General features: G+C 42.5%; 1 protein-coding gene across 7 annotated transcripts in view; it reads left to right on the top strand.

Moving 5' to 3' along the window:
- CEP78 (centrosomal protein 78) overlaps nucleotides 1–14657 on the top strand; it is a 189691-nt gene extending 175034 nt beyond the window's left edge. For 5 of the 7 annotated variants that reach the window (XM_069762970.1, XM_069762952.1, XM_069762960.1 and 2 more), the window contains one exon: nucleotides 13773–14493. In XM_069762970.1, coding sequence (XP_069619071.1) covers nucleotides 13773–14348 — 576 coding nt within the window. In that variant the 3' untranslated portion in view covers nucleotides 14349–14493. Of the gene's footprint in view, nucleotides 1–13772 lie in introns of all 7 variants that reach the window. The other 2 variants (XM_069762988.1, XM_069762979.1) reach the window with 1 other exon arrangement.
- The last annotated feature ends 7995 nt before the right edge of the window (nucleotides 14658–22652 follow it).

Genomic DNA, 22652 nt, shown 5'->3' with positions numbered 1-22652 from the left:
TTTCAAGCTGGTGTTATAAAGTATTGTAATTTTGTGAGATAATGGCTTTTGGGGAAGCCATAATCATCAACATTAACAGAAATAAACACTTGAAATAGATCACTCTGTTTGTAATGACTCTGAGTTTCACTTTTTGTGTTGAAGAACTGAAATAAATTATCTTTTTGATTACCTAGTTTAATGAGAAGCACTTGTAAAATCAGAGTTGATGGCCTACCTTCGTTCTCGAAGTACCATTATCGTCCCTTACCTGGATGACTTTCTTATAGTCGGAAGATCACTCAGCAGAGCAGATGAGGGAGATAAAGGTGGTATTATATCACAGAACACAGAATAAAGGTGCCACAATTAATAAACTCACAGCCAAAGAACACCATATATAGAAAGAATAATTTTATCAATAAAACTTAACATTTAATAATTATCTCTATAATAAAAAATCACACCACATACAACCTTGGACTGGTGCCAGTTGCTTGACAGGAGAAAAAATAAGATACAGGGTGCACAAAATCCCTAATGTATCAACTATCTGTCCCCTACCTTGCCGCAGAGGTTGGCACCCTATATATCCTGCGCAATGGCACCCCCGCTCATTTAGGCTCTCCCTAAATCGTCCTGATGGGCCCTAAACGTGCAAGAATGAAAAGATAAAAGTCAAGCAACAGACCATTCACACAAGACAAATAATCTCAAATGGTAATTGATCGCATGTATCCAAAACTTATTGCACATGCCCAGATGCACTAGTGTGTGCTATCAATATATTTGGCACTTTTTGTGTATTGCACCTTTCAACAAAAAGAAGAATCTAGGGACACCTATATTCCATGCCTAGGTACCCCTACCTGTCTGTGGGGGTTGGCACCCTATGATCCTGCGCAAATGGCGCCCCCACTCCGCGTAGCTGTTCCCTGGTTGCATCCTGCACTACTTGTATGGGGATAAACCACAACCTGAATAACCAATTATAATGACGCGGCAGGTCCCAAAAAGTGACAAGTGCTCAAAAGACAACACACAAGTGTCAATTATAACATAATATATCCATATAAAGTATGTAATTCTCGACGCGTTTCCCTGAAATCAGTTCATCAGGAGACATACTTATAGCTATCCAGACAACTTATCTGAATGACGATTCAGGAGGATAAGGATCACACTCTACGTCATTAGCGGGAAGCGGTGGGTAACAGTGTCCATCCAAAACCACAGGTCTCTGTCAGCCTTCTGTTATACTCATTGTGACCATCTTATATACACACTACCTTCTTACGTATTCTGATTTCCCTGCTCTTTACGGCATTAGCCGATACAAACACTTCTGGAGTTAGGGTTCAGCAGCACAGCGTACCATGTGACAGACGTCATTTCCGGTATACGGAACGCTGGTGCGCTTCACAGTGCGCAAGCGCACAAGCTTGGAGGACACGCATGGTGTCTGGAACATCTACTATGCACGTACAATGTAATTGATACCGACTTATATATATAACCAATATGTCAAACTGAGTAAAGCGAGCTAAATACCAAAAATCTGAATATTCGATACTAATTCAGACATTAATAACATTAGTATAGCCCTACCGGAAAGATGGAAGAAGAGCTTATGCTTTATTATAGATTTCCACAAAACACAAACAAAAAAACAAAAGAAGGTAGAACCTCCCGATTCAACCAAGGTCATACCACTAATAAACATGATACGATACACTTATTGAAATGATAGTGATCAAACCCCATTAGGAGCAATGGATCAAGAGAATTATATCTATACTAGATTGTGGCCCGATTCTAACGCATCGGGTATTCTAGAATATGCATGTCCCCTGAAGACACAAAAGAGAATAGTAAAACCAAAAACACTCAGTTTGAAAAAATGTTGCAGTAATCCGCAAGTGCTAGTAAAAGATGTAAAAAACAGGGTATTTGGTTGATACGTTTTTTGCAAAAAATGTATACTAAGCTGCTCTACCAATCTTCACGGTATACCCTTATCAGAGCAGTCCTAACTAATGTATGCAATCCCTATCTGATGTATTTAAAAACCTGATCATCTGTATATAACCTGTGTGAACAGGGTTCAGAGAGGAAAAATCCATGTGTGCATACAGGGTAGAACAGCTTTTGTGCAGATAGCCCAAGAGGAGTGGTGGAACTCCCCAGTCTTGTAGACACAAGAGAACAATTATGGAAACAGGAACACATGGGCTACTTGCACAGTGAACAAGTCTGTATGATCATGTTCACACACCACCAAGAAACCTGAAGACACAAAAGAGAATAGTAAAACCAAAAACACTCAGTTTGAAAAAATGTTGCAGTAATCCGCAAGTGCTAGTAAAAGATGTAAACAACAGGGTATTTGGTTGATACGTTTTTTGCAAAAAATGTATACTAAGCTGCTCTACCAATCTTCACGGTATACCCTTATCAGAGCAGTCCTAACTAATGTATGCAATCCCTATCTGATGTATTTAAAAACCTGATCATCTGTATATAACCTGTGTGAACAGGGTTCAGAGAGGAAAAATCCATGTGTGCATACAGGGTAGAACAGCTTTTGTGCAGATAGCCCAAGAGGAGTGGTGGAACTCCCCAGTCTTGTAGACACAAGAGAACAATTATGGAAACAGGAACACATGGGCTACTTGCACAGTGAACAAGTCTGTATGATCATGTTCACACACCACCAAGAAACCTGAAGACACAAAAGAGAATAGTAAAACCAAAAACGCTCAGTTTGAAAAAATGTTGCAGTAATCCGCAAGTGCTAGTAAAAGATGTAAAAAACAGGGTATTTGGTTGATACGTTTTTTGCAAAAAATGTATACTAAGCTGCTCTACCAATCTTCACGGTATACCCTTATCAGAGCAGTCCTAACTAATGTATGCAATCCCTATCTGATGTATTTAAAAACCTGATCATCTGTATATAACCTGTGTGAACAGGGTTCAGAGAGGAAAAATCCATGTGTGCATACAGGGTAGAACAGCTTTTGTGCAGATAGCCCAAGAGGAGTGGTGGAACTCCCCAGTCTTGTAGACACAAGAGAACAATTATGGAAACAGGAACACATGGGCTACTTGCACAGTGAACAAGTCTGTATGATCATGTTCACACACCACCAAGAAACCTGAAGACACAAAAGAGAATAGTAAAACCAAAAACACTCAGTTTGAAAAAATGTTGCAGTAATCCGCAAGTGCTAGTAAAAGATGTAAAAAACAGGGTATTTGGTTGATACGTTTTTTGCAAAAAATGTATACTAAGCTGCTCTACCAATCTTCACGGTATACCCTTATCAGAGCAGTCCTAACTAATGTATGCAATCCCTATCTGATGTATTTAAAAACCTGATCATCTGTATATAACCTGTGTGAACAGGGTTCAGAGAGGAAAAATCCATGTGTGCATACAGGGTAGAACAGCTTTTGTGCAGATAGCCCAAGAGGAGTGGTGGAACTCCCCAGTCTTGTAGACACAAGAGAACAATTATGGAAACAGGAACACATGGGCTACTTGCACAGTGAACAAGTCTGTATGATCATGTTCACACACCACCAAGAAACCTGAAGACACAAAAGAGAATAGTAAAACCAAAAACACTCAGTTTGAAAAAATGTTGCAGTAATCCGCAAGTGCTAGTAAAAGATGTAAAAAACAGGGTATTTGGTTGATACGTTTTTTGCAAAAAATGTATACTAAGCTGCTCTACCAATCTTCACGGTATACCCTTATCAGAGCAGTCCTAACTAATGTATGCAATCCCTATCTGATGTATTTAAAAACCTGATCATCTGTATATAACCTGTGTGAACAGGGTTCAGAGAGGAAAAATCCATGTGTGCATACAGGGTAGAACAGCTTTTGTGCAGATAGCCCAAGAGGAGTTGTGGAACTCCCCAGTCTTGTAGACACAAGAGAACAATTATGGAAACAGGAACACATGGGCTACTTGCACAGTGAACAAGTCTGTATGATCATGTTCACACACCACCAAGAAACCTGAAGACACAAAAGAGAATAGTAAAACCAAAAACACTCAGTTTGAAAAAATGTTGCAGTAATCCGCAAGTGCTAGTAAAAGATGTAAAAAACAGGGTATTTGGTTGATACGTTTTTTGCAAAAAATGTATACTAAGCTGCTCTACCAATCTTCACGGTATACCCTTATCAGAGCAGTCCTAACTAATGTATGCAATCCCTATCTGATGTATTTAAAAACCTGATCATCTGTATATAACCTGTGTGAACAGGGTTCAGAGAGGAAAAATCCATGTGTGCATACAGGGTAGAACAGCTTTTGTGCAGATAGCCCAAGAGGAGTGGTGGAACTCCCCAGTCTTGTAGACACAAGAGAACAATTATGGAAACAGGAACACATGGGCTACTTGCACAGTGAACAAGTCTGTATGATCATGTTCACACACCACCAAGAAACCTGAAGACACAAAAGAGAATAGTAAAACCAAAAACACTCAGTTTGAAAAAATGTTGCAGTAATCCGCAAGTGCTAGTAAAAGATGTAAAAAACAGGGTATTTGGTTGATACGTTTTTTGCAAAAAATGTATACTAAGCTGCTCTACCAATCTTCACGGTATACCCTTATCAGAGCAGTCCTAACTAATGTATGCAATCCCTATCTGATGTATTTAAAAACCTGATCATCTGTATATAACCTGTGTGAACAGGGTTCAGAGAGGAAAAATCCATGTGTGCATACAGGGTAGAACAGCTTTTGTGCAGATAGCCCAAGAGGAGTGGTGGAACTCCCCAGTCTTGTAGACACAAGAGAACAATTATGGAAACAGGAACACATGGGCTACTTGCACAGTGAACAAGTCTGTATGATCATGTTCACACACCACCAAGAAACCTGAAGACACAAAAGAGAATAGTAAAACCAAAAACACTCAGTTTGAAAAAATGTTGCAGTAATCCGCAAGTGCTAGTAAAAGATGTAAAAAACAGGGTATTTGGTTGATACGTTTTTTGCAAAAAATGTATACTAAGCTGCTCTGCATGTCCCCGTAGTATATGGACAATGATGTTTCCAGAATTCGTGGCACACTGTGCCCTTCGCTGATTGGTCGAGGCAACCTTTATGACATCATCATCGCCATGGCAACTATTATGACATCTACGTCGATACTGTGCCCGTCGCTGAATCAGAAACGTGAGATGTCTACGTCCTTTATGACATCATCGTCGCTGTGCCCGTTGCTGATTGGTCGAGGCCTGGCGGGCTCGACCAATCAGAGACGCGGGATTTCTACGTCGATGCTGTGCCGGTCTCTGATTGGTCGAGGCCTGGCGGCCTCGACCAGAGACGCGGGATTTCCAGGACAGAAAGACAGACAGACAGAAAGACAGACAGACGGAAAAACCCTTAGGCAATTATATATATAGACTAGATTGTGGCCCGATTCTAATGCATCGGGTATTCTAGAATATGCATGTCCCCGTAGTATATGGACAATGACGATTCCAGAATTCGGGGCACACTGTGCCCGTCGCTGATTGGTCGAGGCAACCTTTATGACATCATCGTCGCCATGGCAACCATTATGACATCTACGTCGATACTGTGCCCGTCGCTGAATCAGAAACGTGAGATGTCTACGTCCTTTATGACATCATCGTCGCTGTGCCCGTTGCTGATTGGTCGAGGCCTGGCGGCCTCGACCAATCAGACGCGGGATTTCTACGTCCTTTATGACATCATCGTCGCTGTGCCCGTTGCTGATTGGTCGAGGCCTGGCGGCCTCGACCAATCAGAGACGCGGGATTTCTACGTCGATGCTGTGCTGGTCTCTGATTGGTCAACCATTATGACATCTACGTCGATACTGTGCCCGTTGCTGATTGGTTGAGGCCTGGCGGTCTCGACCAATCAGACGCGGGATGTCTACGTCCATTATGACATCATCATCGCTGTGCTCGTCGCTGATTGGTCGAGGCCTGGCGGCCTCGACCAATCAGAGACGTGAGATTTCTACGTCGATACTGTGCCTGGCGGCCTCGACCAATCAGACGCGGGATTTCTACGTCCTTTATGACATCATCGTCGCTGTGCCCGTTGCTGATTGGTCGAGGCCTGGCGGCCTCGACCAATCAGAGAGCCGGGATTTCCAAGACAGACAGACAGACAGACGGAAAAACCCTTAGACAATTATATATATAGATGGGATTTTTGGGACCAGGGCCACCACACCTTCTACACAAAACATCCAAATTGTAATTGATCATTTAAGCCTTGTGGCTTAATACTCTTCATACGAAAAATATATTTAGCCTCTTTTTGAAGGATTAACCCCTTCATGACCCAGCCTATTTTGACCTTAATGACCTGACCGTTTTTTGCAATTCGGACCAGTGTCCCTTTATGAGGTAATAACTCAGGAACGCTTCAACGAATCCTAGCGGTTCTGAGATTGTTTTTTTCGTGACATATTGGGCTTCATGCTAGTGGTAAATTTAGGTCGATAATTTTTGTGTTCATTTGTGAAAAAAAATGGAAATTTGGCTAAAATTTAGAAAATTTTGCAATTTTCAAATTTTGAATTTTTATTCTGTTAAACGAGAGTTATGTGACACAAAATCTATATATATAATTGTCTAAGGGTTTTTCCGTCTGTCTATCTGTCTGTCTGTCTGTCCTGGAAATCCCGGCTCTTTGATTGGCCGCCAGGCCTCGACCAATCAGAGACCGGCACAGCATCGACGTAGAAATCCCGCGTCTCTGGTCGAGGCCTGGCGGCCTCGACCAATCAATCAGCAACGGGCACAGCGACGATGATGTCATAAAGGACGTAGAAATCCCGCGTCTGATTGGTCGAGGCCGCCAGGCCTCGACCAATCAGCAACGGGCACAGCGACGATGATGTCATAAAGGACGTAGACATCTCACGTTTCTGATTCAGCGACGGGCACAGTATCGACATAGATGTCATAATGGTTGCCATGGCGACGATGATGTCATAAAGGTTGCCTCGACCAATCAGCGACGGGCACAGTGTGCCGCAAATTCTGGAATCATCATTGTCCATATACTACGGGGACATGCATATTCTAGAATACCCGATGCGTTAGAATCGGGCCACAATCTAGTAGTTAATAAATAACATTACCCACATGTCTACTTTACATCAGCACAATTTTGGAAACAAAATTATTTTTTGCTAGGAAGTTATAAGGGTTAAAATTTGACCAGCGATTTCTCATTTTTACAACGAAATTTACCAAACCATATTTTTTTTTAGGGACCACCTCACATTTGAAGTCAGTTTGAGGGGTCTGTATGGCTGAAAATACCCAAAAGTGACACCATTCTAAAAACTGCACCCCTCAAGGTACTCAAAACCACATTCAAGAAGTTTATTATCCCTTCAGGTGCTTCACAGCAGCAGAAGCAACATGGAAGGAAAAAATGAACATTTAACTTTTTAGTCACAAAAATGATGTTTTAGCAACAATTTTTTTATTTTCCCAAAGGTAAAAAGGTAAACTGGACCCCAAAAGTTATTGTACAATTTGTCCTCAGTACGCTGATACCCCATATGTGGGGGGGAAACCACTGTTTGGGCGTACGACAGGGCTCGGAAGGGAAGGAGCGCCATTTGACTTTTTCAAGGAAAAATTGGCTCCAATCTTCAGCGGACACCATGTTGCTTTTGGAGAGCCCCTGTGTGCCTAAGTATTGGAGCTCCCCCACAAATTACCCCATTTCGGAAACTAGACCCCCCCCCCCCCCCAAGGAGCTTATCTAGATGCATAGTGAGCACTTTGAACCCCCAGGTGCTTCACAAATTGATCCGTAAAAATGAAAAAGTACCTTTTTTCACAAAAAATTTCTTTTAGCCTCAATTTTATCATTTTCACATGGGCAACAGGATAAAATGGATCCTAAAATGTGTTGGGCAATTTCTCCTGAGTACACCGATACCTCACATGTGGGGGTAAACCACTGTTTGGGCACACGGCAGGGCTCGGAAGGGAAGGAGTGCCATTTGACTTTTTCAATGAAAAATTTGCTCCAATCGTTAGCGGACACCATGTCGCGTTTGGAGAGCCCCAGTGTGCCTAAACATTGAAGCTCCCCCACATGTGACCCCATTTTGGAAACTAGACCTCCCATGGAACTAATCTATATGTGCGGTGACCACTTCAAACCCTGAAGTGCTTCACAGAAGTTTATAACGCAGAGCCGTGAAAATAAAAAATCATTTTTCTTTTTTCAAAAATTATGTTTTAGCCTGCAATTTTTTTATTTTCACAAGAGTAACAGGAGAAATTGGACCCCAAAAGTTGTTGGCCAGTTTGTCCTGAGTACGCTGATACCCCATATGTGGGGGGAACCACTGTTAGGGCACACGTCGGGGCTCGGATGGGAAGTAGTGACTTTTGAAATGCAGACTTTGATGGAATGGTCTGCGAGCGTCACGTTGCGTTTGCAGAGCCCCTGATGTGCCTAAACAGTTGAAACCCCCCACAAGTGACCCCATTTTGGAAACTAGACCCCCCCAGGGAACTTATCTAGTTATGTGGTGAGCACTTTGAACCCCCAAGTGCTTCACAGAAGTTTACAACGCAGAGCCGTGAAAATAAAAAATCATTTTTCTTTCCTCAAAAATGATGTTTTAGCAAGCAATTTTTTATTTTCACAAGGGTAACAGGAGAATTTGGACCCCAATAATTGTTGCCCAGTTTGTCCTGAGTATGCTGGTACCCCATATGTGGGGGTAAACCACTGTTTGGGCGCACGTCAGGGCTCAGAAGGGAGGGAGCACCATTTGACTTTTTGAATGCAAGATTGGCTGGAATCAATGGTGGCGCCATGTTGCGTTTGAGACCCCTGATGTGCCTAAACAGTGGAAACCTCTCAATTCTAACCCCAACACACCCCTAACCCTAATCCCAACTGTAGCCATAACCTTTATCACAACCCTAACCCCAACACACCCCTAATCCCAACCCTAACCCTAATCCTAACCACAACCCTAACCCCAACACACCCATAACCCTAACCACAAGCCTAACCCCAACACACCCCTAACCATAACCCTAACCACAGTCTAATCTTAGCCCTATTTACAACCCTAGCCCTTATTCCAACCCTAAGGCTATGTTCCCACGTTGCGGATTCGTGTGAGATTTTTCCACACCATTTTTTAAAAATCTGCAGGTAAAAGGCACTGCGTTTTACCTGCGGATTTACCGCGGATTTCCAGTGTTTTTTTGTACGGATTTCACTTGCGGATTCCTATTGAGGAACAGGTGTAAAATGCTGCGGAATCCGCACAAAGAATTGACATGCTGCGGAAAATACAGCACAGCGTTTCCGCTTGGTATTTTCCGCACCATGGGCACAGCGGATTTGGTTTTCCATAGGTTTACGTGGTACTGTAAACCTGATGGAAAACTGCTAAGAATCCGCAGTGGCGAATCCGCTGCGGATCCGCAGCCAAATCCACACCATGTGCACATAGCCTAAGGCTAGGTTCACATTGCGTTAGGGCAATCCATTTAGCGCATACGCTAGCGGAATGCACTAACGCAATGTACAAAAAGGGATTGCGTTTAGCGATCCCGCTAGCGCAGATGCCCGATCTGCGCTAGCGAGAACGGACACAAAAGCGCTGCAAGCAGCGTTCGAGCTCCGTCATAAAATAACGGGACATTGCTAACGCATGCTAAAAATGGCATACGTTAGCGATGCGTTAGATACATTGCGGTCAAAGGCTGTGCTAAGGGATCCGTTACATTGAGTTAGTGGCGCTATGTAACGGATTCCGTTAGCGGACTGCCACTAACGCAATGTGAACCCAGCCTAATTCTAACCCTAACCATAGTTCTAACCCTAATTCTAGCCCTAACCCTAGTGGGGGAAAAAAAAATATTTTCTTTATTTTATTTTTTTCCTACCTATGGGGTGATAAAGAGGGGGAGGGGTTTTTTTATTATTTTTTTATTTTGATCGCTGTGATAGGTTCTATCAGAGCGATAAAAATAATAAACCCACCCCACGAATTCATGATCAACTGGTTCACAGTGTTTTTTTCCCTTCAAAGAAAACCCCTACTTGGTTGGAAAATAGACAAACTGGTACCTTTAAGTGTAGAAAATGTAAATTTTGTAAGTATGTCTCTAGGAGTAAAGCTACCGTCACATTAAGCGATGCTGCAGCGATATAAACAACGATGCCGATCGCTGCAGCGTTGCTGTGTGGTCGCTGGAGAGCTGTCACACAGACAGCTCTCCAGCGACCAACGATGCCGAGGTCCCCGGGTAACAGGGTAAGCGCAGGGCCACGCTTAGTAACCCGATATTTACCCTGGTTACCTAAAAAAAAAAAACCACTGCATACTTACATTCCGGTGTCTGTCGCGTTCCTCGCCGTCAGCTTCCCGCACTGACTGTGAGGGTCGGTCGTAAAGCAGAGCACAGCGGTGTAAGAAGGTAGTGTGTATATAAGATGGTCACAATGAGTGTAACATAAGGCTGACAGAGACCTGTGGTTTTGGATGGACACTGTTCTCCACCGCTTACCGCTAATGACGTAGAGTGTGATCCTTATCCTCCTGAATCGTCATTCAGATAAGTTGTCTGGATAGCTATAAGTATGTCTCCTGATGAACTGATTTCAGGGAAACGCGTCGAGAATTACATACTTTATATGGATATATTATGTTATAATTGACACTTGTGTGTTGTCTTTTGAGCACTTGTCACTTTTTGGGACCTGCCGCGTCATTATAATTGGTTATTCAGGTTGTGGTTTATCCCGTACAAGTAGTGCAGGGTGCAACCGGGGAGCGGCTACGCGGAGTGGGAGCGCCATTTGCGCAGGATCATAGGGTGCCAACCCCCACAGACAGGTAGGGGTACCTAGGCACGGAATATAGGTGTCCTTAGATTCTTCATTTTGTTGAAAGGTGCAATACACAAAAAGTGCCAAATATATTGATAGCACACACTAGTGCATCTGGGCATGTGCAATAAGTTTTGGATACATGCTATCAATTATCGTTTGAGCTTATTTGTCTAGTGTGAATGGTCTGTTGCTTGACTTTTATCTTTTCATTCTTGCACGTTTAGGGCCCATCAGGGCGATTTAGGGAGAGTCGACGTTGAGCGGGGGCGCCATTGCGCAGGATATATAGGGTGCCAACCTCCGCGGCAAGGTAGGGGACAGATAGTTGATACATTAGGGATTTTGTGCACCCTGTATCTTATTTTTTCTCGTGTCAAGCAACTGGCACCAGTCCAAGGTTGTATGTGGTGTGATTTTTTATTATAGAGATAATTATTAAATGTTAAGTTTTATTGATAAAATTATTCTTTCTATATATGGTGTTCTTTGGCTGTGAATTTAAGGAGTTAAAGGTGGTCCTAGTCATATGCCCCCTCTCCCCTATATACAAGTTTATGAGGATTGCACTAAGGCCTCACCCGGTCTATCTTCCCAAAGTGGCTCTTAAGTTCCATAGGAGCCAAGGGATTACTTTGCTGTCCTCCTCGTCCTCCTCTGCTCACTTGACCTTTGGTAGAAGGGTGCTGCAAACAGTGGTCCCTCCCTAAGGTGTTAAAACTCTCCAGAAATCACTCAGGTGTGCTGTCATTGGTGAAGGGAAAACACCAAGGTTACATACCTGTAGCCGTTTTTTCCAGATCCCATGACAGCACCCATATACCCCTTCCCCCCCCCCCCCCCCCAAACTTATGGGTGTGTGCTATAGTTTGGGTATTTTGTAATGTGGTGTTGGTTATGTATGTAAATTAACCTGGAGGTCCTCTTGTGCTCTGTAACCCAACTAAAGGGGAGAGATACTGCCCATTTATTTCAGTAGGTTTCCTGTCCTGGCTGGGCGAATCCCTCTCTCAGGTGTGCTGCCATGGGTTCTGGAGAAACTGGCTACCGGTAAGTCACCTTGGTTTTTTACCTGATTTGTGTTTCATAAATTAATTCCCAATAATTATGATTTTTTTTTTGTTTCATTTATTGAGATCACAAATATGGTGGTAACACGATTCTGCTATTGTGCTCTATGGAACAGTGGATTGGAAAAAGAAAATTATGAAGTGTGCCAAATCCACCTCAATTCGAGAGAACAAAAATCCACTTTGCTATTTAGCAGTATAGAATCAGCCTTCCCGCTCACCTCTGCACAGTTTAGTACCTATGAGAAGAGAATCTCAACAGATTTTGTGCCAACTATGTAGAGTGATAATCTCAAGAAAATGCTATTGGCACGAGGTACAAAAGTCAAAATCCTATAAAGACCCTCAATATTAAAACCACTTTTTATTATTAAAAGCAAGGCAACCTAACCCACCTATAGTGACAAACAAAAAAAACAACAAAATCAAATGTGCTCAAAAAAACAAAAAAATGTAAAAACCTAATGGGGAAATACTAGACCACCCTAGCTGAGGCACCATGTCTGTTCCTGCCTGGCTGCGGAGGTAGACGCCCTAGGGGGAACGTTATGGCGCCCCCGCTCCATGATGGCTATCCCTATGGGCCTGATATGCCCTGCAGCCACTAGTGAGAGCCTCTACCCACAAACTAAAGGAACCTCTAACACTAGACAATGAACAACTGTGCTAGCGAAGACCTAGTTCCCCAGAAGGAAATAGCTATATATGAACACATATGGTGGTATATGATATAAAAGATGGATGATTACTACTTGACAGTGGACAGTATACTTTCCAATGGATGTAGCTACAGTCCATATACCATAGGTATCTCGTTAACCACAATAAGGGCTAGTCTACCTATGTTTATCTCATGTATTTTGTATGTGTTTCTATAACCGGGTAAACTTCATTCCTTTAAACGGGCATAAACACCAATCATGTGTGTCCCCTGTCACAGACCCGGTCCCAATATCAGACCAAAAGCAGCATAAATCGCTTATATGCAAGGATATACATGGAAGCCATAAATACTCATCTGTTGGTATAACCACTGTAGTTCACCACTCGCCATCTAAAATCAACGCCTCAACGCGTTTCGCCTGCCTAGGCTCATCAGGAGGCCCGATAGCATGATACACTGTGTCACATCAGATACTGGATAGCTGCTGTGACAGGGGACACACATGTTTGGTGTTTATGCCTAGGTCTTCCCTAGCACAGTTTTTCATTGTCTAGTGTTAGAGGTTCCTTTAGTTTGTGGGTAGAGGCTCACTAGTGGCTGCAGGGCATATCAGGGCCCATAGGGATAGCCATCATGGAGCGGGGGCGCCATAACGTTCCCCCCTAGGGCATCTACCTCCGCAGCCAGGCAGGGGCAGACATAGGTGCCTCAGCTAGGGTGGTCTAGTATTTCCCCATTAGGTTTTTACATTTTTTTTTGTTTTTTTTAGCACATTTGATTTTTGTTGTTTTTTTTGTTTGTCACTATAGGTGGGTTAGGTTGCCTTGCTTTTAATAATAAAAAGTGGTTTTAATATTGAGGGTCTTTACATGATTTCAACTATGTAGAGTGAGGAAAGTCATTGGACTTGTTAATGACGTGCAGTTGAGCATAGTTTTATAATGTATACTGCTTTACTGCTTTCAATTTGATATTATTCTCATAAGTGGCAGGTCCTTTAAAAAAATATATATATATATGTGTGTGTGTATGTGTATGTGTATATATATATATATATATATATATATATATATATATATATACATATTCAAAATACTAAGCAAACACTGTGTAAAGTATTATTGTTTTGATTTATTTTATGTTCGCATTTGTGTTATTTTTAGGCTGACCGCCGAAATAAAGAAATTGATTCATTAGAGAGATCATATACAGCGGATACAACAGCTAACAATCCACCTTATGCATCTGATAAAATTCTTGCCACCAGTGAGAAGAGCAAAGAAGACATAGAAGTGGGTTTTGATGATTCTATAAAGGATGAAGAGGCATGCAGGAACAGCAGGATTGCCTCTGAACAGCAAAGTGCCAAAGATGCCGATGTTTTGAAAAAATCCAACCTGTCTGATTATAAAAGGACTGATAGCGATAGCTTGGCATCAGATTCTAGCAAAAGTAGAAAAAATCATTCCAGTAGTAGTTCTAAGGAATCAGCTCGCAATAAGCATCAAAAACACTCATCAAAAAGAAGCCTCTCAAAAGGGACAAGCAGAGAACATCCTATTGACTTGGAGAAACAAAATAGTTACAAAACTTCAGTTTTTTCTGATGCTAGCATAGAATCCGAAATCCCAGAAAACTTTAATTCTGTAGGGAGCAAACACAATGGGTCAAATGAGAGCGCTCAGATCTCGCAAGATGCTGAGCTAAAAAAAAATGCCACACTACTGGGGAGCTTCTGAGATTCATACATCGGGTGATTGCAGTTACCAATGATATGACTGAAATTTCTGTTTAGCTGCAGAAACGTTACAGGAATAAAGATAACATGTTTCTCTTTGCAACATGTCATACAATATAAAACTGTAAAAGGTAGTGCTTACTAGAAAAGCTATCAAACTGATTGCACAAACTTTTAGAAGTTGCTGTAAGAATATTTATATTCCAAATTTGGGTGAGATTGTGTACTTTTTTAATTTTCTTATATTTATTATTTTTTTATGTTATATTTTTATAATTAACTTCAGAGAAATAAATCACTTTTATGATTATGGATTTGTTGTGTATCTTTACTGTGTATTCTGAAAAGTATAGCCCTTATGAAATTTTGCCCTGTTTAACCCCTTCACGCCATGGCCATTTTTCATTTTTTCCCTCCCCTGCTTCCAAGGGCCATAACCTTTTTTTTATTTTTCTGTCAAAATAGCCATATGAGGGCTTGTTTTTTTGCAGAACAAGTTTCGTTTTTGGATGACACAATTTATTTTATCATGTGATGCACTGGAATGCGATAAAAAAATTCCAAGTGCATTTTATTTGCAAAAAAAGTGCAATTTCACAATTGTTTAGGTTTTATTTGTTTTTTTATTAACCATGTTCACTACATGGTAAAACATTTCAAAAAACCTGCACATCCAAACATAGACACAGTGTGAACAGGTGCTGAACCCAGAGTCGCCAACTCGTATATGTTTAAGTAAATAGGGCAGCACACTCCACAGTGAGAGAGAATTTGAGTCCAAGGAGAGGTTTCACATGTACCCATTCAGATGGAGACGTTTATTCTCAGAGAGGTAGGTCAAGCGTAGGGCCTCGTATAAGAGAGATGCCTTATCGTGGCTACGAGGTACACATAAAATTGGCCATTTTTATGCGCTAAAAGCTCTCATTTTTTCATATTTTCAGTGCAGTAATGCAGTTCAAATTTTGTGTTTTCAAGTTTGCATGTTTTGGCGCTGCAGTGTGCTGCCCTATTTACTTAAACATATACGAGTTGGCGACTCTGGGTTCAGCACCTGTTCACACTGTGTCTATGTTTGGATGTGCAGATCAGGTTTTTTGAAATGTATTCTCTAGCCTTCTGATCGTGCACTCCCCGCCTCCTAGCTTCAGGTGTTTTAATTATAATAGGTCCAATACCCCTCCACAGTGAGAGAGAATTTGAGTCCAAGGAGAGGTTTCATATGTACCCATTCAGATGGAGACGTTTATTCTCAGAGAGGTAGGTCAAGCGTAGGGCCTCGTATAAGAGAGATGCCTTATCGTGGCTACGAGGTACACATAAAATTGGCCATTTTTATGCGCTAAAAGCTCTCATTTTTTCATATTTTCAGTGCAGTAATGCAGTTCAAATTTTCTGTTTTCAAGTTTGCATGTTTTGGCGCTGCAGTGTGCTGCCCTATTTACTTAAACATATACGAGTTGGCGACTCTGGGTTCAGCACCTGTTCACACTGTGTCTATGTTTGGATGTGCAGATCAGGTTTTTTGAAATGTATTCTCTAGCCTTCTGATCGTGCACTCCCCGCCTCCTAGCTTCAGGTGTTTTAATTATAATAGGTCCAATACCCCTCCACAGTGAGAGAGAATTTGAGTCCAAGGAGAGGTTTCACATGTACCCATTCAGATGGAGACGTTTATTCTCAGAGAGGTAGGTCAAGCGTAGGGCCTCGTATAAGAGAGATGCCTTATCGTGGCTACGAGGTACACATAAAATTGGCCATTTTTATGCGCTAAAAGCTCTCATTTTTTCATATTTTCAGTGCAGTAATGCAGTTCAAATTTTGTGTTTTCAAGTTTGCATGTTTTGGCGCTGCAGTGTGCTGCCCTATTTACTTAAACATATACGAGTTGGCGACTCTGGGTTCAGCACCTGTTCACACTGTGTCTATGTTTGGATGTGCAGATCAGGTTTTTTGAAATGTATTCTCTAGCCTTCTGATCGTGCACTCCCCGCCTCCTAGCTTCAGGTGTTTTAATTATAATAGGTCCAATACCCCTCCACAGTGAGAGAGAATTTGAGTCCAAGGAGAGGTTTCACATGTACCCATTCAGATGGAGACGTTTATTCTCAGAGAGGTAGGTCAAGCGTAGGGCCTCGTATAAGAGAGATGCCTTATCGTGGCTACGAGGTACACATAAAATTGGCCATTTTTATGCGCTAAAAGCTCTCATTTTTTCATATTTTCAGTGCAGTAATGCAGTTCAAATTTTGTGTTTTCAAGTTTGCATGTTTTGGCGCTGCAGTGTGCTGCCCTATTTACTTAAACATATACGAGTTGGCGACTCTGGGTTCAGCACCTGTTCACACTGTGTCTATGTTTGGATGTGCAGATCAGGTTTTTTGAAATGTATTCTCTAGCCTTCTGATCGTGCACTCCCCGCCTCCTAGCTTCAGGTGTTTTAATTATAATAGGTCCAATACCCCTCCACAGTGAGAGAGAATTTGAGTCCAAGGAGAGGTTTCACATGTACCCATTCAGATGGAGACGTTTATTCTCAGAGAGGTAGGTCAAGCGTAGGGCCTCGTATAAGAGAGATGCCTTATCGTGGCTACGAGGTACACATAAAATTGGCCATTTTTATGCGCTAAAAGCTCTCATTTTTTCATATTTTCAGTGCAGTAATGCAGTTCAAATTTTGTGTTTTCAAGTTTGCATGTTTTGGCGCTGCAGTGTGCTGCCCTATTTACTTAAACATATACGAGTTGGCGACTCTGGGTTCAGCACCTGTTCACACTGTGTCTATGTTTGGATGTGCAGATCAGGTTTTTTGAAATGTATTCTCTAGCCTTCTGATCGTGCACTCCCCGCCTCCTAGCTTCAGGTGTTTTAATTATAATAGGTCCAATACCCCTCCACAGTGAGAGAGAATTTGAGTCCAAGGAGAGGTTTCACATGTACCCATTCAGATGGAGACGTTTATTCTCAGAGAGGTAGGTCAAGCGTAGGGCCTCGTATAAGAGAGATGCCTTATCGTGGCTACGAGGTACACATAAAATTGGCCATTTTTATGCGCTAAAAGCTCTCATTTTTTCATATTTTCAGTGCAGTAATGCAGTTCAAATTTTGTGTTTTCAAGTTTGCATGTTTTGGCGCTGCAGTGTGCTGCCCTATTTACTTAAACATATACGAGTTGGCGACTCTGGGTTCAGCACCTGTTCACACTGTGTCTATGTTTGGATGTGCAGATCAGGTTTTTTGAAATGTATTCTCTAGCCTTCTGATCGTGCACTCCCCGCCTCCTAGCTTCAGGTGTTTTAATTATAATAGGTCCAATACCCCTCCACAGTGAGAGAGAATTTGAGTCCAAGGAGAGGTTTCACATGTACCCATTCAGATGGAGACGTTTATTCTCAGAGAGGTAGGTCAAGCGTAGGGCCTCGTATAAGAGAGATGCCTTATCGTGGCTACGAGGTACACATAAAATTGGCCATTTTTATGCGCTAAAAGCTCTCATTTTTTCATATTTTCAGTGCAGTAATGCAGTTCAAATTTTGTGTTTTCAAGTTTGCATGTTTTGGCGCTGCAGTGTGCTGCCCTATTTACTTATACATGGTAAAACACACCTGGAAATATGATTCTCCAAGTCAGCACGAGTACACAGATACCAAATATGCATAGTTTTTTTCTGTTTTTTTTAAGTAGTGGAAAAAAAAATTGGAAACTCGTTAAAAAAAAAAAAACCTAAAAAACTTTGTGGGGCTGTATGAGTGCTTATTTATCGATTACCCATGACAGCACCACGAGAGAGGGGATCCGCCCTTAGGAAGGACAGGAAACCTACAGGCATAAAAGGTCGGTACCTTTCCCACACATCAGTTGGTTTCCTATCCTTGACTGGTGAACCTCTTGCAGGCATACCTGAAGATCAGAAGATGGATGACTGTTTTCCCTGGCCTGGCCAGTGTGTGGTCTCTGGAAGTGCCACAGAGGGTCGAGGGGGACTTTCACATTTGTGTGCAGGCATAAGTGAGCCGTATCAAGAGTAGGGATAGCTGGCGTGGCACGTGCAATAAGGAGAAGAAGGATAAAAGGGCTAGGTCCCTAGGGTCTTATGTGTCTAGTGTTTCAAAAAAGGATGACTAATCCTCCTCGTCAGCCTCCTCTTCTTCAGATGTAACATAGGTTGTCTCTGTGTCCCTATAGAACAGATGGACAGATGAGTAAAGGCCGTTAAGATGGTTATAGTCGAGTACAAGCCTGCAAAATCTGTTCAGGACATTATGTTTGGCGGCTTGGACCAAAAGAGGCGTAGGTCATTTCCTTTAACCACCTGGCCATCTTCCGTTTTTGCGTTTTTGTTTTTTGCTCCCCTTCTCAGAGCCAGAGCCTTTTTTATTTTTTGAACAATATGGTCATTCTGGCATTTTGAATTTTTTCCTCATTACTTAGTTTAGCGATTGGGTTAATTCTTTTTATTTTTTATATTGAGCGGGGTGATTCTGAACACTGCAATAGCAAATATGTGTATATTAATATTCTTTTTCTTTTAACTTTTATTTAGAATTGAGCGAAAGGGGTGATTTGAAATTTATTTTTTTAATATTTTTTAAAAACCTCTTTTCTATTTTTACATGCTTCAGTAGTCTTCATTGGAGACTAGAAGCTGCAGTACTTTGATCGCCTCTGCTACACATAGGCGATGATCATATCACCTGTGTGTAGCAGAAATGCTCACTTGCTATGAGCACTGACCACGGCGCGGCGCTCATAGCAATCTGGCAATGACAACCATAGCGGTCTGCTGCAGACCTGTGGTTGTCATGCCGACCCATCGGTGACCCGCGATCATGTGATGGGCGGGATTAGTGATGCGCTTCCTGCAAGCATGAGTTAAATGCCGCTGTCAGAGATTGACAGCGACATTTAGCTAGTTAACAGCCACGGGTGGATTGCAATTCACCCGGGGCTGTTTTGGGCACATGTAAGCTGTATAGATCAGCTGTCATGTGCCCGGAAAGGTGCGGGCTCAGTTCCGGAGCCCGCAACAAACGGGGAGGTCCAACATATGCGTACTATTACGCCACATGTCGGAAAGGTGTTAAACGAAAAGAACCGCACCCTGATACAGAGGGAATGGAAAAAATCCGAAAAGAGGCTCCCTCCCCCCATCATTTAATGGAGATATCCCTTAGATGAACTTTCCTCGTCAAGCTGGGACAAAGCCCCAAAAGTGGATGCAACCATAACAAAGGCTTCTAGAAAAACCTCTCTCCCCTCTGAAAACATGGGGATTTAAAAGACATCCTTGACAAGGAAGCAGATTCCTTCCTTAAGGTATATGGGAAATGGCGAGAGCCCTAACACCGGCAGTGGCTGCTATATGTACTGCCAGATCCTTAATGGTCTGGTTGGGGCTTCTGGAGACTGAGTTAAAGGATAAAACATCTAGAGACAGCATCCTGGCTACTGTCCTGCGTATGTGAGGGGCTGCAGCCTTTCTATCATATACTGCAGCTGCCTTCATTCATTTAGAAGTAAGATCTGTAGCCCTTTCAAACACAGCCCATCTTGCCTTATTGTCAGAGGTGTATCTAGGTTTTCTGGCAACCCCCAGCACATATGCGACTTGCACACTTAGCCATGTGCTAAAGAGCTGCTCTTCTTAATGTAATGTTCAGTGAAAAGAGAAGCAGGAAGAGAAGCTTGTGGTCATGTGAACGTAAGTATGAAAATCGCATGAGTGATGTGGCCAACTGATGTGATAACTGTTGGAACCTGCAGAGCTGAATCCTGACACAGAATATGACACGTTACAATATTACAATTGGTAGTCTCCGGAAATGGTTTTCACTTCACAGGTGTGCCCTGTCAGGTTTAATAAGTGGGATTTCTTGCCTTATAAATGGGGTTGGGACCATCAGTTTTGTTGAGCAGAAGTCTGCTGATAGTCCTCCTGAATAGACTGTTAGAATTTGTATTATGGCAGGAAAAAAAGAAGCTAAGTAAAGAAAAACGAGTGGCCATCATTACTTTAAGAAATGAAGATCAGTCAGTCCGAAAAATTGGGAAAACTTTGAAAGTGTCCCCAAGTGCAGTTGCAAAAACCATCAAGCGCTACATAGAAATTGGCTCACATGAGGACCGTCCCAGGAAAGGAAGATCAAGAGTCACCTCTGCTTCTGAAGATAAGTTTATCCGAGTCACCAGCCTCAGAAATCACAGGTTAACAGCAGCTCAGATTAGAGACCAGGTCAATGCCACATAGAGTTCTAGCAGCCGATACATCTCTACAACAACTGTTAAGAGGAGACTTTGTGCAGCAGGCCTTCATGGTAAAATTGCTGCTAGGAAACCACTGCTAAGAACAGGCAACGAGCAGAAGAGACTTATTTGGGCTAAAGAACACAAGGAATGGAAATTAGACCAGTGGGAATCTGTGCTTTGGTCTGATGAGTTCAAATTTGAGATCTTTGGTTCAAACCACCGTGTCTTTGTGCGAAGCAGAAAAGGTGAACGGATGGACTCTACATGCCTGGTTCCCACCGTGAAGCATGGAGGAGGAGGTGAGATGGTGTGGGGGTGCTTTGCTGGTGACACTGTTGGGGATTTATTCAAAATTGAAGGCATACTGATCCAGCATGGCTACCACAGCATCTTGCAGCGGCATGCTATTCCATCCGGTTTGCGTTTAGTTGGACCATTTATTTTTCAACAGGAAGTTGACCCCAAACACACCTCCAGGCTGTGTAAGGGCTATATGACCAAGAAGGGGAGTGATTGGGTGCTACGTTAGATGACCTGGCCTCCACAGTCACCAGACCTGAACCCAATCGTGATGGTTTGGGGTGAGCTGGACGGCAGAGTGAGGGCAAAAGGGCCAACAAGTGCTAAGCATCTCTGGGAACTCCTTCAAGATTGTTGCAAGACCATTTCCGAGGACTACCTTTTGAAGCTCATCAAGAGAATGCCAAGAGTGTGCAAAGCAGTCATCAAAGCAAAAGGTGGCTATTTTGAAGAACCTAGAATATAAGACATATTTTCAGTTGTTTCACACTTTTTTAAGTAAATAATTCCACATGTGTTAATTCATAATTTTGATGCCTTCAGTGTGAATTTACAATTTTCATAGTCATGAAAATACAGAAACATCTTTAAATGAGAAGGTGTGTCCAAACTTTTGGTCTTTACTTTAGAATGACACCAGACTCCTCAGAAACTTGGACATCTCATTTAATGCTAACAAAAATATGAGCATTAGTCAGTATTGCAAAAAAAAATAATTTACATCCAGGTACCTGATAGATAACATCTCTGGAGTCGTTCTTTCTTTATTTTGTCCAGACGCCATGATGAGTTTTCTCATCCACAGCTCGTGTCTGCAGACCTCCATCTTATCCGGTCTACTGCAGCACAACCACACATGATGCTCTTAAAGATAGCAGTGCCATTATGATGCTCCTGAATGAAAATATCTGCCCTGTGCTGAGCCCCTGAATAAATGTCCTCACTATATTCCCTGCACAAAATATGAGCTCCACACAGTCCCTCTTATGGTACTTGCCCTCCACACTGCCCTCTCCTTTCCATACCGGGCCTCCTCTTCACACTGGGTCCCACCTATTGAACCCAGTCTCTATACTTTGCCTCCTCAATCAATCTCTATTCTGTGCCCACTCGCACTTTTCTTCCCCATACTGTCTCCTCGTACTTTTCCTCTACGTAGTCTACGTTTCCAACTCCCTCATACATTTACAATCTCACGTGCCATACTACCTCCTCACACATACCTCCGACTCCCCATACTGTGTCCACACCCATCCCATCATCCTCGCTCCCCATACTGTGTCCACATCTACCACTCGCTCCTCACTCTGTCCGCATGCATGTCCCCACTCTTCATATTGTGCTGTGTTCGCACCCATACATACACCTCATCTCAACCTTTCCTCCTTATATTGTGTCTTCAACTTTCTCCCGCTCTCCATATTGAGTCTGCACCTGTCCCTTCTTTGTACCCCAAACTTGTGTCCTCAAATCATCTCCGTTACACAAAATTTCCCCCACTCCGTTAGACTAAATGCCCTCATCACAGTAAGGTCAGGCCAGTTCCCGCTACGGCAGTAATTACCCTCATACACAGAGTAAATGCCACCACACAGTAAATACCCCCACAATTATAAACAGTAATGCCTCCCCCACAGCAGTAAATACCCTCATACACACAGTAATACCCGCCAACACACACAAACAGTAAATACACAAATACCCCCCCCCACACACACACACACAGTAATACATACAGTAATACACACCGGAAATTCTT

Source organism: Ranitomeya imitator, chromosome 1 (assembly GCF_032444005.1).
Source record: "Ranitomeya imitator isolate aRanImi1 chromosome 1, aRanImi1.pri, whole genome shotgun sequence".
NCBI classification, from domain to species: Eukaryota; Metazoa; Chordata; class Amphibia; order Anura; family Dendrobatidae; genus Ranitomeya; species Ranitomeya imitator.
The sequence above is the reverse complement of the archived record's forward strand: the minus strand, read 5'-3'. Positions and strand labels throughout refer to the sequence as shown.